The sequence below is a fragment of the Salvia hispanica genome, chromosome 1 (genome assembly GCF_029641045.1).
Source record: "Salvia hispanica isolate PSC_SH4W2 chromosome 1, Shi_PSC_v1, whole genome shotgun sequence".
Lineage (NCBI taxonomy): Eukaryota > Viridiplantae > Streptophyta > Magnoliopsida > Lamiales > Lamiaceae > Salvia > Salvia hispanica.
In genome coordinates this window covers 23,760,923-23,777,679 of record NC_142692.1, presented here as the reverse complement: position 1 = coordinate 23,777,679, position 16,757 = coordinate 23,760,923, and the positions used below count along the sequence as shown (strand labels likewise).

The window sequence follows — 16,757 nt, the reverse complement described above, 5'->3', positions numbered from 1 at the left end:
TACGTTTCAAATCAATATATAAATACATTTCTTTTATGTTTGCTTTCTTTTTGATTTTTCTTTTTTTTATAGTTATTTGTTTTCTGATATATATTATTATTTAATTATTAAATATGTTAATTTACTTTTTGAAATCAGAATATAAAAATCTTCTTGATATTAAAATTCTATAAATATTTAAAGTATACTATACTTAACATTAACATTTAAATAAGACCATTCGTATATACTGATTAGTATATACACCACGGATCATGTTAAAATACATATAGTATCTAATCCACAACTAAGACCAATTGCATTTTAGTTATAGACAGATTCCACAAATTCCCGGTGTCACAAAAGTATACTTCAAAGGAATATCAATTGAATCTTCAATAAAATTTAAGTTTGATTGAATATTTACTTGTTCAGTTCATTAATTGTATAGAATGATAGAAGATGAAGTGAATCCCAATTAAATTTTATAAATTTTTAAATTATTCAAGTGAATCAAATATCTATTGAATCTAAAATCAATTGAGAATTTTCGATATTAGATCAGTTATTAGTTATTTAATAATAATAATAAATTGCTACACCACATAACATAACTAGTACTATAGTTTAGCTAAAACCTATAATTATCGGATAATTGCGACAATAACAATAATAACTCACAATATTACATGGCTCCATGTTGTAATAATATATTAGCAACTATATACAAATATGAAGTTGTATTTATAATTTTTAATATTTGATATTATTATTAGTATTGTCAATATAACCTATAGTATGTTCTTGTAACTAAATTTTAAATGGTATCATAATCTATATAATAATGATATAAAGCTACTAACATACCATTACGGCCAAATTCCTATAAGTAGTTTAGTACAATGACCTTTAAATGCATTTTGTATTTAAAATTTATCCATGTTATCTATATAAGTCAATATTATTACTATTATATGTTATTATTAGTATTATTAGCAAGTTTAGTTATTGGTGTGTAAGTTGTATTATGTCATATAATAGTTATTTTTGCAATAATATGATAATTATATAATATAGTTATTTTTGCAATGTAACTAATTAAATTATTTGTACATAATACAGTAGTATCTAAAATACGCAATAAGCATAATATTAATATGTAACTTATATTTACAGTTTATAAGACATGATACAATTCTAATACACTACATAAGTACACTTTATATGATATGCAATACAATTATATAACTTTGCACAATTCATGAAAATTGGTTACCAAATTAGAATAGCTAGGAGTAACATTATGTTAACATAAGATTAGTTGATCTTATTAAACTTGATCATAAAATATATTAACTATATGCAAGTATACATACTACTTATTACCACAATTTATTTATGATATATTGTGATGTATCTTAGTCGATAGGTATGATATGATTATTTCCAATACAACATACATATAATTTAAATTTAACGTAAATTGTGCATAAATTATTTCATAAATTGTGCATAAATTATTATGGAGAGAGAATATTGTAAATTTAAATTTGAAGTAAAAAATTGAGAAAAGGGTAGTTAAGTAAAATTATCTTAGCACTAACTATTGCTATTAATTTATTGCATTGACTTTTATAATTATTTACAAAAATGTCATTGTGTGGCTGGCCATAAGGCCACATTATGGCCGCATAGCATTACTCTAACTTATAATCATATACTCATCATTTAACTTTTTTATACAGCTATCCCCTCACAAAAGCGTTATATCTTTTTGCTATAAAGTTAGGGGTCTTATTCTAATGCTTATAACACCCTAATCCAAAATCAAGATTAAATCTCCACCCTTGAATTTTAAAATGAGTGGATGAGATTAAAGCTCACAAATCTCAATAAATAGTAGACAAAATATCAACAAAAGGGTAATATCGTCATTATGTTATCATATGATAATTTTCGTGGGTGTTTTTTTATATCAACATTGTGTATTACAAATATGAGCAATATGATATAAGAATATCAACATTAGTACAAGAAAATATCAACACATATTTATTGAGATTTTTACATGGTTTTATTGATATTTTTTGATGTATTTGTTGATAAAAATCTGGGTATCAACATTTACGAAAACTAAAATAAAAAATATCAAATTTCATCATCCGAACGTCGTCGGAACATATGCAATTGAGATCTCGTTGGAATCCTTATTAAATTATCTTTAATTTGATATATTTTTTGCGAAAAAATAATTTAAATTGAGAGAGTTACATAAATTTAAAAATTTGAGATGATTTTGAGGAGAGAGAAAGTAGTTAGTTATAATTACTACATATAGGAATTTGACATTAATACCCTTTTAATTTAATTAATAATTATTTAAATTTAAAATATATTACACTTGGTATTATATTAACCACAAGATCTTCTAATCTAATGGTTGAAAATTGATCTCAATTTTGGATTAGTAATTAGTTAGCAATTGATTACCTTCCATAAAGTTAGTATGGAAGGGATTCCATATATCTGCCAATTGACGTTAACAGAGAATCAAAATTATTTATTTCTTCCAAAAAAACTTGGTAGCTAGTTTGTCGTAATGGGCTTACGAATATCAAATGGCCGCAAATAATGGTACACAGCTTACGTGGCCCATGCTAGATTGGATCACTGGGCCCATTAAATCAATAAATGTACACTTTAATGTGTCCCTCTTTATCATTTAAAATCAACTTATTTATTCGTAAAATCTAGCTAGGAAAATATATTATTATTATTATTATTATATTTTAGAGGAATAATATCACAAAATTTTAAATACAGCTATCTATATACACATAACTGATCAAAAAGAAACAGACATCTCGTGCCGATTAAGAAATATGTCATTTTAGCCGGAACGGAAGGAGTACGGTATAATTGGCACAAGCACAATCATAATTCATCATTTGGAGAAGTAACGACGTGGTTGCAGTGAGACAACGAGCTCAAGCTCTCCAACCATATCTCATCTGCGGTGACGGAGTTGGTCTCGTTGTTGCGGTGCCACGACCAATGGGCGTGGGTGTTGTTCAATACCCTCAGCCGCCCATGCCCGAAGCTTGGCTCCCGATACATTGATATTGAACGACTAGGGCTCTCAAACCTTTAGTTATAACCATTTAAACAATAAATGATTCAATTAATATTAATATTTGAAACCAAAGTTTGATACACTAATTGATGGGCACTTACGTCATCGCGAGTCCTTCTCTGTTTCCTCCATCGCCAATAGTGATATGAACAGGACCACATTGATCTGCCTTGTTATCATAAACCCTAGTCTGAAAATTATATTCCAACACAATTACTATTAATTTTTTTATACTATACTATCTCCGTACATAAAAAAAAGTCTCATTAGGGAAAAACACATGTTGCAATGAGAACATGGTAAAGTATGAGAGAGAAAAATATATAAAAAAGAATGAGTACTCACGAATCTTTCGTATGCGTGAACATGACCAGCGAAGATGACATCGACCCGCGACTTGTACAAAATATTTTCCATAGCTATTCTCATACTTTCACCCTCACCTTTATGGGCAGCATTAGTATTGTACCACGGCGCGTGGATCAACGCAAAAATCCAAGGGGTTTTGGACCTATCGACGGCAGCCAAGTCAGCAAGAAGCCACGCGTATTGATCTGAGTCAGCATCAAAGTTGGTGTAAGAGCCAAGCATGAGGACGTGGGCCCCTGCGACGTCGAAGGAGTAGTATAAGTTGGATTGGGAGTTGCTTTCTTGATAGGGCATGAGCCATCTAGCGTTGTAGGCTTTGAATCCCTGAGGGTAAATGATTGGGAACATTTCGATCTCGTGGTTTCCTTGGGTGACCATCCATGGCCTCGCGCTCGCTAAGGGCTCAACCAGCCTCCCGAACGAGTCCCATAGCGGCTGCTGCATATCGGCGTAGGATAGATCTCCCGGAAGGAGGAACACGTCATAGTCTGATCCACCCACGTGGGCTAAGGTTGATTCCGTCCATTCTGTTTGCCCAAGGTCACCTGCACCTTCCATATTAGTACTCCCTATTTACATACTTTATGTATCTACCAAAAATAGTACTCCCTCCGTCCGCCATTAGGAGTCCCATTCATGGGCGGCACGGATGTTAAGAAATGTTAAGAAAAGTAGGTGGAAAAAAGTTAGTGGAATAAGGGTCCCACTTATATATATTAATTTTAAATGAAATGAGAGTGGAATGAGTTAGTGGAAGGTGGGACCCTAAAACCATTTATGGAAAAAGTTAACCGGGACTCTTATTCGCGGACGGACTAAAATGAAAAAACGGGACTCCTATTCACGGACGGAGGGAGTATGTATGATAAAGAAAAAGATAAATGAGTAAAATTGAAAATATAAATAAAAAATAAGGTTAAAGTAGAAGAGAAAAAAATATTAAAGATGAGTAATAAATTGGAAGTAGCTTCGATTTTTAGTACTATTTCATAAGACTAATTTTGATGGACAGAAGAGAATAGAAAGATAGTACTATATTTTTAGGCCGAATGAGTATATAGTAGGAGTAGTATCATAAGTATAGATCCTCACCGGGAAATGAATCGTATTAGTAGTAATTGCAAAATTAAATCTAATATACTAAACTCATTGAAAAAAATAAAATCTATATCTATCTATACGTACATAAAAGAGGAGTTTTAGGAGAATTAACAAAATTGCCATTGTAAATTATTTGAATTAATATAATAATTTTCTATACTCTTCCATACGTGCAAAGTTGTTTACAAAATATAATTAACATAATCATTATGAATTTAATGCATAAAATTCATATTAATTGTAAAATGAACATTATAAAAGAGGAGTGAGATATCAAAAATGCTTAATAAAGGATCTCATATGCCACAAATTGGGTTTTGAAGGTAGTAAAAGAAAATTAAACGGAATTAATTAGTTGCAAAACATGTAGAATAAGGTGGTGGAAGTGGAAGGCCTTGCTTGCAAGTTTTTCATTGAAACTAACTCTCAATGAAATGAAACCATGTCGTCACGCAACAAACTCAATGTAGCTTACCGGCAACAGCAAATTCCACGGGGAACGCCGACGGCGGCGTTCGGAAGCTGAACTCTGGCCCCCCGCCGCCGCATCTGTAGTAATAGGTGGTGCTGGGCTCCAAGGGACCAATCTTGACGTGGTGAATTTCTCCGGAGGTGTAAAAGAAGTAGTTATACGACGTACTTTCCTCCCCTGAGGCGGCCGCGCTGTATTTTCCGGGCATTTTCCCGTATTCAACCACGGATTTTGATTTTTCTTCCGTAATCCACGAAACCCTCATGTAATCTTTCCCTGCCAATGAAATGTGTACCTGATTTTTTTTAAGAAAATGTAAAGAAATTAAATTACATGTATTTACTAGTATAATCAAGTAGAAAAAAAAATAAATTACTACAAATCAACCTGTTGGGGGGCAGATTCCGGGCCTTTGTGAGGCCGGTAAATGAGCGGCCGGGGATGCGGACGCGTGTATTCTGGTGAAGCCGGGGATGCCAAAAGCAAGAAGAAGAGGAGGAGCAACATCATTATTAGTCTAAAATTTATTGTGATTTATTTTGATCTAGATAAGGTTAGTATACTTGTGATAGTTTATAAGTTACAAGAATTTAATGATAAATATATAAATGAAGAGTACGAGGAGTAAGAAGATTGCGTAAAGAAACCTGAGTTGGACAATTTTTGGATATACATGCTTACAACAATAATCACATAAAAAACATGAATTTTGCATATTGTCCCTGTCAATTAGTTTTGAATCAATCAACATATTTTCATTCCGAATTCTACAAATGTATTTTGAGATGCTCTGTATTAATAATCTGATGTAACAGTTGTATTATCTTATATCATAAAAAATTGTTGATTATAATAATAATGATTGTAATATTAATTAAATAAATAAATAAGCAGACCTCTTAATTATTCTACCAATTAGTTACGCTTCATTTTACTTTTAAGATTTTAAAATTGTACTATAATCAAAACTGCACCGACAGAAGAGGGCATAGGAATAATAATAGTATTAACATGCAAATTTAAGTGAAAGAGAACAAACGGTTAGAAAGTATGGTATGTTCTTTCCAAATGTGGGATGAGCTGCTGATGATACATTGATGAAAAAACTTAATTAATTACTCAATCATAGCTAGTTCCACCTAATTAATTACTTAATCATTGCTACAACTTAAAAATTATCTCTAATTGGCAATTAACCTCGCTAAATATAAGTAGTGTCGACATCATTATCCATATATAATTCGTTTGGAATCAAAGTTGATTAAAACCTATAACTAATAATGCACAAGTCAAGCATATATATATATATATTGGTTGTCACTGAAATTTGAGAAGAGGAAGCAACGTCGCATATTCGAGGAATGTACTATAATCAGATTAGAACACATCAAAACACATGTAAAATAAACCAGATTGACAATCTATATACTATGATATTTCAAGCCAAGTCGGACATGATCGTGACAACCTCCAATTCTTTCAAAAATATTTAATTAAATTTGGGAGAAGCTTCACGGTCTGGTCGACCGCGCGGGCCAATCTAATAGTAATAATTATTCCAATTTTATAGTTTAACTATATATGTAAGATCAAAAATAATTCCGTCCATGTGATTGGCTTCCCATCAAATTTCTAGTTTATACTCTAATTACAAATTCTTAACGACTTTCTGAATTAAGTATAAAACTATGTTAGATGGAATATCCAGAGACTATATATGCCTTGCTTGAAACTTCTCCGGTTCCGTAATATACTTATATATAATCAAGTTCTTCAATCTCATCCAAACACTATATCGAATATCGACTCCCATTAATTTAATTAATACTAAGAAAATATTATAACATGTTTAATTGGTACTTAATTTGCTAGAACTATCAATTACATACAGAAAGGATTTTACTTGAGCTAGTTATGATTGTACTATTAATTACATGATTATGACAATTTATCATAAAAAATGATTATTATATAAAAGTCTGAGAACTCATATGCTTTAGAGCAAATGATGGATTAGGGTGAACTATTAATTACAAGTTTCTACAAATGCACAAAATTATTACCTTTTGTGATTCCGTTGATACTGAGTTCTTTTAAATGGATAGTACGTGATACATTGATTAACTCAGTATTTACATGATATTTGAGGGATATATTCATCTTTTCTTGATTGATTTCGATGTTGTATATAAGTATTTGAGTTCATTCTTAATAATTTTACATATTAATAATATGAAAATACACAAAAATAGAGTCCGAGCAAAAACTGTTAATGGATGATTGAATTGGCTCCTAATTATGAGAAAAAAAACTATATCTAAGTACGATCCTTAAGGCCATCCGCAACGCTATCTCTTATCCGTCTCTTAACCGTCTCATCTCTTAACTATTCATGGGCCCCAACTTTTAAGCTCATCTCTTAACTAAGAGACAGCACCTGCAACCCTCCATCTCTTAACCATCTCTTAACCATCTCATAACTATTCATTCAATTTCATTTTTTATTTTTAATTCCAACAAATTCAATTAATAAAAACACACTTCATTAAAATAAAATAAATATTACAACTTAAAAGCCTAAAAAATAGAAAAAAATACATAATTTAAAATCCTAAAAAATAAAAAAAGTACATAATTTAAAATTCTAAAAAATAAAAAAACTACTCCGCCGGCGAATCATCATCCCCCGAAGTCGGCGGTACAACTATACCAAGTTGAGCTCTCATATACTCAATTCCGGCCATATGGGCTGCAACTTGGCCAGGATTCTTTTTGAGAGGTCCGCCATCGTGGCGACTAGGTACATGGACATTAGGGTGTGCGAGCCCGTGCCCGTGCCGGAGCTCGAGCCCTCGCCCGCCTGGCTTGGTCCGCCGCGGCCCATCCCTCTCGCTCTCGCTCTCCCCCTGGCTCTAGCCGCCTTCGCCGCCTTGGTCCCTTGCGGCCGACGTCGTGCACCGGAAGAAGACCCCCTGCATCATCAGTTGGCGTGCCCTCACGTGAGGCATTGCCTTCGCCGCCATCACTAGACGAGTAGTGGCCACGCGCCGTGCGCTTCGTGCGTTTCGAGCCCGAGGCCGACTCGACACCGCCAGCCCACCTGTCAAGGTGGTGGACTTGCGACCAAACATCGACAAGATTGAAATCTTTGCCGACGTCGTCTTTGAAGACCCGCAACGCCGCTCTCAGAATGTCGGCTCCACTGGCTCCGCTCTGATAATTCGCCTCTTCTCCCCTGTATATCGCGCAAAACTTTTTGACATCTTTGTCGGTTCGGTCCCAATGACTGCGGAGCATCTTCACGTTGCGGGGAACGGTATTCGTCGGCCTTCAGGCGTTGTAAAGTTCGGTGACTTTTTCCCAAAAGCACTTGTGGGTTTGTTGATTCCCGACGATAGGATCGTACGAGACGCTGATCCAAGCGTCGTACAGAGCCAACGTCTCGGCTTGGCTGTATGCATGCCGGCTGCCGTCTCCACCAACCTCTGCAGCCGCTGCCTCCTCTTCCTCCTCGGCATTGACGCCGAGACTGAGGTTGATCCTGCCGGAGCCGGAGCCGGAGCCTCCACCTATTGGCCAGTCGGGCAAACTGCGATCAGGCGCCAAAAAATTCTCCGGAATTTGGGATAATCCCGGCGATTGCCCGTACCTCTGGGAGGGGGGGCGATAGTATACATCCACATCAAAATGTGGTGTTTGGTACGCCGGCGGGATGGTCGAGCCTTGGGTGCCCGGCGACGAACCGGGAGTACCCAAACAGTTGTACATGCTCGCCCAATCGTCGAACGAGTTCAAGTCGAACCCGACGGAGTGCCGCCTGCCGGAGCCGCCGCCGCTGGAGTTTCCATCGCCGGACATTTTTTCAACAATTTGAGAGTAGTGTTTGTGTGTACAATGGAAGAGGAATGAGGAATGAAAGTTGTGTTTGTGTGTAAAATGGTGAATGGAGTATGGAGTATATTTATAGAAGAAAAAAAAATTAAAAATTCGACCGTTTGGTCCCCAGCGGTCATTTGACCGTTTGAATTTTTTTTTTTTTTTATTAAATTTGATTTTTTCGAATTTATTAAAAAAAATTATTACGTCATAATTACGACGCCCACTCGCGGGCCGGCGAGTGGGCGTCACGCAACGCTCCAGCGCGCGCCACGTGGGCGCGCGCGTGCGTCGTCTCGCCAGCTCGAGGCCGGCCTCGCCGTGTCGCGTCGCGCAACGAGATGTCTCGTCTCGTCGAGACGAGACGAGCCTCGCAACGCTGACTCAATGCTGGCTCGTCTCGTCGAGACGAGACCGAGCCAAAATCGAGCCCGCGTTGCGGATGCTCTAACACAGAGCAAAATTTGTCGATAAAAAATTGAAGTGGCTCCATCTTCAAGGTAAGAGACAATTCAACACTTCAAGATTGAACCGACTAGCCTATCTTTCTCATTTTTCATTTTGTGTTATTAATTATTGTATATGCTATCATGTATGGATAACTGAACAATGAATGCATCAAGTAGCTGACTCTATATTTGCTTAATTATTTTTACTATCAAAGACTTAGATTTACTTTATCTATTTTGCATTATAATATTTTGAATTTTTGAGAAATTATTAGATGATATTCTGATGTGTTGTGGAATCGAAAGTGACATAATACATTAGAGCGGAATAAATAACGTTGTAGTATAGTTGAAAAGGTTGAAACTATTTGTGAGGGGTGACCATAAATGATGTTGGAATACACTCTTGTGTATATAATCTACTATCGAAATTATTCTAAAGGAGATTAGAATACATAGGAGATCGCTCTAGTAATGCTAAGGCCATTTTATGATATCTTAATTAATGATCACTTTAGTATATAACATCGTCTGATTATAGTACTTGGTCTAATTAGTGATTCAGTATTTGCTCTTGCCTTTAGCTATACTAGGACATTTGTACACTTGCAGTTTATTTTTAATGCTATAAAAATTCGCATCAGCTACTGGTTATCTTTGTTTAAATCTCAATCTCAAGCTTAAGTTCTACCGTTGGAGTCTTGTTAATGTGGACTCCTATTTTTATTCATTTCTCGTGGGTGCTTTTTAGGGATAAATTTTAAGTTCATTAGTAGTAATATTTTAATATTAATTAAGGGATTGCAATATGTAAAATAGAAGGCGATAAATAAAAAGCTATTCATTGAATTATAGTAGTATGTTTTTAGTAGTATTAAATTCCATAACTGAGTTAAAGGTGACTAATAATGTTACACCGGGCTGGGCTCTCTTATATTCCAATTAGCCATAAATTCGATTTTGGGCTGTATTTCTCAGCCCTAACCTTTATTGAAGTTGCACCTCAGTCGTCGAAACAAATTCTGATGTGTCATGTGATTTTTAAAAATAAAAATAATCCAAAGAGTGGAAGTATAAAGTGAATTGCCAAATTTACAAAAATAATAGGAAGAAATAAAAACAGTAGTAAAAACCGAAGTAAACCTGAAATGTTACATGCAAAAGAAGTGTTTGAGATTAGTCCTGTAAATTCGGGTATCCGCGTGTACTTGAACCCGAAATTTCAAAAATATCATACTCAATATCTGATCCGTATGTGAATTCGGGTACCCTAATACCCGGTGCGGGTACACAAACCTAACTAATCGGGTACCCATAAACCCGAAATTAGTATATTTCACATTATTTCTTTTACATAAATTACATTGTGATGAGAATAGAAATCATTAAAAATAACGCAATAATAGTACTCCCTCCGTTCCATAGTAATAGGGGCGTTTTTCCATTTCCGTCCGTTCCATAGTAATAGAGTCATTTCCCTTTTTAGTAAAAGTCAACACATTTTTCCACACATACTTTATTTTCTCTTACTTTTTTCTCTCTTCATCTCTCTACCTTTTTCATTTTCCACTTTATTCTCTCTTTAGTTAACTCACCTAACACAATTTTTTTTAATCTCCGTACTGAAAAGTTTTGTCTCCATTACTATGGAACGGAGGGAGTACTATTTATTGACTATTATTAAAAGTCTAAACTTCAATTCTAATGCTTTAGCTTTCTCTAGATTATGATTCTATGATTATATATAGAGATTAGACAAATAGACACTACTTAATTTTAAAATAAAGAAATTTTTGGCATAAATCTACATGTGATTAAATAAATTTACCATACGGGCCATAGGCCTTCTACTAAATAAAAATATTTATCGCAAATACATAATTAATCAGGTTTAATCGGGTATTAGTCGGATACCCTAATACGGGTTTCGGGTACCCTAAACCCGAAAAATCCTAACATTAACTACCCAAATCCGTACCCGAACCCATAATTTCAGGTTTTGAGTACCCAAAATCCGTTGGGTATTGAGTCGGGATCGGGTATATCCGAAATCCACGCACTAAATTTGCAGGCCTATTCGAGATTATTTGATAAAGTAGAAGAGGAGGAACTACATAAAGTGCCAATGAAGAATAGTCCATTTATACAATGATGGAATATGGACTTCGCTTTATATTATTAAGATCCATAGTTTGTGGTCCTAACATAATTAATTTCCACATTCAACATTCAAGGATTGGTCCCCTTCTAATATCGCTTACCATATGGAGTAATTTACTATTTCATCCAACCAAGTAAATATTACATATGTAGTACATGTATTTTGCTTTGCCCAATCACCTAACATCTTTATTTTAGTCCAAAAAGTCTAGCCCTTCTCATCAGAGACTGAAATTGAAGGGGCGTAATCGAAGAAAAAGGTAAAAAAAGAATCAAGATCTTAAAAAAAGGACCCTCTACAAAATGGATGAACTGAAAATTAAGGTTGGTGGGGATGGTTGGCAGTGCCCTAATTTGCCCAAACCACATAATTTGTCCTAATTAAGGCATTCATACTGTTGCCGGAAAGGTAAAACAGCCATACAATGAAGGAGTATAAATACTCTCCTGTAGTGACTAATAAATCATATATATAAGTTAGTTATTTAGGTTGTTAATAAAATGTTACTCCGTACTATGTTATGGAGAAAATATATTTTAATATATTAATATGGCAGATTTTTTTTTAAAAGGAAAATATAATATTTTCTTTGTTTCATTAAGGTGAGGTAAAATTTTTGGGCAGAAAATTTAAAAAATTGTGTTGAAAAGTGGGAGAGATGAATATAGTAAAAAACATAAAGAGAGAGAATAAAATGGGGATAAAATAAAGTAGAAGTGATTAGATATTTTGTGTTTTGTAAAAAAAATGACTCAACTTAGTCGAAATATCCCAAAAAGATATGACTCAACTTAGTTAGGAGTGAAGTACTCCCTCCATTCTAAGGTAATTGAGTCGTATTTCTTTTTGGATCGTCCCAAGATAGTTGAATTATTTTATTTTTTTAGCAAAACATGTTATCTATATCTCGTAAACATTTAACATACTATTACTTCCTACTTTGAGGCGGAGGGAATATATTTTATTAGACAAAAGAAAGAAAAAGAAAAATGATAATACAGTATCTACTTAGGGTTTGGGACGGAGTGATGAGTCATTATGTATTTATATTTGATCGTGATATGTGTAATATAATGTGATATGACATTACCAAAATTATTCTTTAATTTGACCCCCATATATATGTTCAATTTAAAAAACACAACTTGAAATTAATAATATATCGAGAAACATTTCCCAACCCATATTTGGCCAGCCGTACGCATATGATGAAGCAAGAACAATAGAGGATTTGTCAGACGTCAGAAGATAGAATGCATTATATTTAAATATTTTACTACTCATTTAATCCCTGTGACATCGGCCTTACTCCTTAGTCAATTGGAAATTTGGAAGCTCACGTCACGTATAGGTTCACTGCACCACCATGTAATTTCATCATTTACAAAGATTGTTATTATGTCAAATCATTAGAGTTTATCCCAAGAAAAAGTTGAAAAGAAAAAAAATGTAAATTTAGTTATGATTAGAAAAGAAAATAAGAGTGTTGATATTCGATAAGGTCATTTCATGGTCTTGCTCGACTTGTATTAACATCCGACTTTGTTTTTCTCTTAAGAGCATCCACAACAGCGGTCTGCCTAGCTAACGTCAGATCGGCGAGCGGGTCGTCTGTCCAGAATGTCCACTATTATGACGGATGAGCCGAGGACGGACGAGAGAGGCGGACGAGAGGTCGTCCGCGGGTGTGAGCGGATGTCCGTTGGGTCCTCCGTCGTGTCGTCCGCTATTGTGGTGACTCCGCGGACGTCAGCATTTTTCGATTTTTTTTTCAAAACTCTATATATATGGCTCGTTGTATTTCATTTCATTTCATTTGCACCACTTGTATTAACGAGTTTCTCTTCTTTCTCTCTACGTTTCTCATTTGATCGATAGATCCAAAATGGCTAGTGGTAGTGGTAGTGGTGCGGGTGGTAGTGGTGGGAATTCTGATGACGTAAGGCGGTGAATTAATGAAAAGTTGAGGGCTTATACGTCCGCCGAGATAAATCGCTTGATACAAGAGCGCTTGCAACAACAACAGTAGCCGGCCGTACCTCGCCCCATCCATCGTTGAGTTGTAGTACCCGGGGACCACGTCGTTGCACACCAACGGTTGTTTGACGACTATTTCGCTGAGCAGCCGCGGTTTGGGGATAACTTTTTCAGGCGTCGTTTTAGGATGCATCAGGATCTATTTATGCATATCGTGAACGCTTTAGAGCGTAGGTACAAGTATTTTAGGTACAGGGAGGATGCGAGTGGTAGACCCGGTCACACGCCTATACAGAAGTGCACGCCGCAATCAAGCAGTTGTCCTACGGAGGCGCGTCCGACATGTCCGACAAGTACCTCTACATTGGCGAGACGACTGCCCGCGAATGTCTCAAGTATTTTTGTCAGGGCGTCATTGAGATATTCAGGAAGAGGTATCTTCGGAAGCGTACCCCCGAAGACTGCCAGACTCTGATGGATACGCACGAGAATCAGCACGGGTTTCCGGGGATGTTGGGCAGCATAGACTGCATGCATTGGGAATGGAAGAACTGTTCCACCGCCTGGAAAGAGCAATGCACGACCGGCTTCAAAGGCAAGAATCTCACGATGATCCTCGAAGCCATAGCTGATTACCGGCTATGGATTTGGCATGCGTATTTTGGGATAGCCAGGTTGAACAATGACATCAATGTCCTCCAGTCGTCGCCCCTTTTCAACGAGCAGTGCATGGGCATTGGTCCGGCCATCAGTTTCGTCGCCAACAGCAACCAGCAAGATATGGGCTACTATTTGGCGGATGGGATATACGCTAGGTGGCCCGTCTTTGTGAATACTATCAAATGCCCAATAGAAGAAAAGAAGATCTACTTTGCGCAACGTCAGGAGACGACACGCAAGGATGTGGAGTGGGCATTTGGCGTGCTACAGGATCGATGGGGCAATGAAGGGGTGGTATCCTGACTGCATTGCTGATGTCATGTATGCATGTATTATCATGCACAACATGATTGTCGAAGATGAAAATCCAGAACTGACTGATTAGGCCTATGAAGATGCTGATGTTGCCGGCCCAAGTCATGGCATGGCCACCACCAAAGTACGAATGGAGATACCTCATGGAGACACCGATCGAGTACGTGCATTTGCCAATCTTCGACAACAAGAAGCCTATATTCGACTCCAGAAAGATATAACTGAAGAGTTATGGGCGCGGAGGAGTACACGTTGAACTATGTATTTTTTTTAAAATTTAAATATGTATGTTTTTTTTAAATAAAATAGTTGCATTTTTTCCGTATTCGTGTTGAAATTTTAATTCCGTAAATTGCATATTTATGAATTTGTAAATTTTTATTATTATTCTTGTCCACCAGAATGTCCTTGGGGATGTCCGCTATTGTGCGATGGGATGTCCTTATGACGTGACGTGAGGTGTTTTTGGGATGTCCGTGGGTTTGTCCGCCGGGACATCCGTCCCTATTGTGGATGCTCTTAATAATAGAATTCGGGCTAGAGATGATTAAGAGATAGAAGGTTGAAGATGTTGTCTTTTAATTAAAAAATAAAGTAAAAAATGTGGTATGAATCCGAAAGAATGAGATGGATAAGAGAGATGGTCATGGTTGGCCTTATCTCAATATGATTAATTCAGTGTTACATAATATATGCTTCCTCCATCTTAATAAATAGTATATTAAACATGTGGTTTTTGGCACGAAATTTTATGTAGTCTTATTTTATAAGTTAATAAAAGGACACTCCCTCCGTCCCAGCCTAAGCGAGACGGTTCATTTATTGACCTGTTTTAAAATAATGATACTAAATAGTTAAAGTGGAGAGAAAATTAAATACACAGAATAATGTAGAAGAAGGTGTGGGTGGAGGCTAATTGGGTTGTAATTTTATCGAGTTGTAAAATATTCAACCCAAAATGTTTGGGTTTCGGGCTAGCCTAGTGGGCTAATAGGGCTACTACCGATAAAATTAACATATGGTCAATCCAATAACATAATAATGAAAATTAGTATTATATTTATAGGATTAAAAACATTTAATTATGATAACTTTGAGATATATATTTAAACTCAGACATAATTAAATCCTAATTTCAATTTTGTATACATGAATAAAAATTAAACATATTTTTAGAAATTTTAGAGCATATTTTAAAAATAAAATGGTTATTATAATTAATAAAAAAATTTAATTTAGCTATTGGTCATTATTATTATATTAATAAATATATAACATAAATGTATATTAAATATAAAATTGAAGGTTTTTTTATAGTTATTTATATTATAAAAATAATTATTGAAATGTCGAATTATGCGTCAAACAAAAAGAAATATGGAAAATAATTGTACTTAGGTCGAACCCATCGAGTTTGAGTCTGGACCACTCGAATTGCGAGATAACCGGATTGAAAATTTCCAACTCTGACCCTCTTAATTTAGCGGGCCTTTTGGACTAGTCCATGGGTTGTGGACTGCACTAATATTCTTATACGTATACATATATATTTTTCGGCTAAATATAAGAAATTTAAAGACTTTATTTTAGGTAGTGATATCAATCGGGTTAATTGAGTTAAATTGACAACTATATTCCTAAACTTCCGGATTTCAGGCTAGTACATCAAACAAAGAGTTTGATGCTATTAAAACGTATGAATATAAATGGTATATCAGATATTATACTATAACAAACACAAGCTCAAACACGAGTATAATTATAAAAACTAGGGCTGGGGAAAAATACCGAAATATCGAAATACAGGCCTTATCGTACCAAAATAATACCGAAAATATCGAATTTTCGGTATACGGTGACTTTCGGCACGGTATGATACTTTATCGAAATATTCCGGTAAGATAACAGTATGAATTTTCAAATACCGCGGTATACCGCTGCATACCGAAATTCGGTATATACCGTAAATTATAGTATATACCACAAAAATATAAACACAATTATATATACAATATATTTTATATATTTTTAAATTATAAAATTATAAAATCTATTGTGAAATAATAAATATAATTATGAATAAATTATATTTAATTTATTTTTAAAATTATAAAATATAAATAATATAAAGAAAACTCTAATTTTCTATTTTAATTGATGTTGAAAGTCAGGTATACCGCAAAAGTAAGGTATACCGAACTTCGATACGGTTTCGGTATGGAAATTCGTCGTACCGAAAATAAGGTATACCGAAAAATATTGGTA

The 16,757-nt window shown here is 35.0% G+C and overlaps 1 protein-coding gene and 1 pseudogene across 1 annotated transcript; one reads left to right on the top strand and one right to left on the bottom strand.

Annotated features, from left to right (window-relative positions):
* Window positions 1–2,734: 2,734 nt before the first annotated feature.
* LOC148933473 (purple acid phosphatase 22-like) lies at window positions 2,735–5,607 on the bottom strand. Its single transcript, XM_089062334.1, has 5 exons — window positions 5,442–5,607; window positions 5,058–5,349; window positions 3,458–4,026; window positions 3,214–3,302; window positions 2,735–3,124 (listed from the first exon to the last, which is right to left on the bottom strand). The coding sequence occupies exons 1-5, from the start codon at window positions 5,562–5,564 to the stop codon at window positions 2,914–2,916; spliced, it is 1,284 nt and encodes a 427-aa protein (XP_088918460.1). The 5' UTR covers window positions 5,565–5,607; the 3' UTR covers window positions 2,735–2,913.
* Window positions 5,608–7,798: 2,191 nt separating this feature from the next.
* On the top strand, window positions 7,799–14,748 carry LOC148933472 (uncharacterized; annotated as a pseudogene).
* Window positions 14,749–16,757: the final 2,009 nt, after the last annotated feature.

Coding starts and splice junctions, on each gene's coding strand:
- LOC148933473 (XM_089062334.1), bottom strand. CDS start 5,564: ATGATGTTGCTCCTCCTCTTCTTCTTGCTTTTGGCATCCCCGGCTTCA. Junction 5,350..5,441: donor CGGAATCTGCCCCCCAACAG/GTTGATTTGTAG, acceptor AAAAAAAATCAG/GTACACATTTCATTGGCAGG. Junction 3,303..3,457: donor TTCACGCATACGAAAGATTC/GTGAGTACTCAT, acceptor TATAATTTTCAG/ACTAGGGTTTATGATAACAA.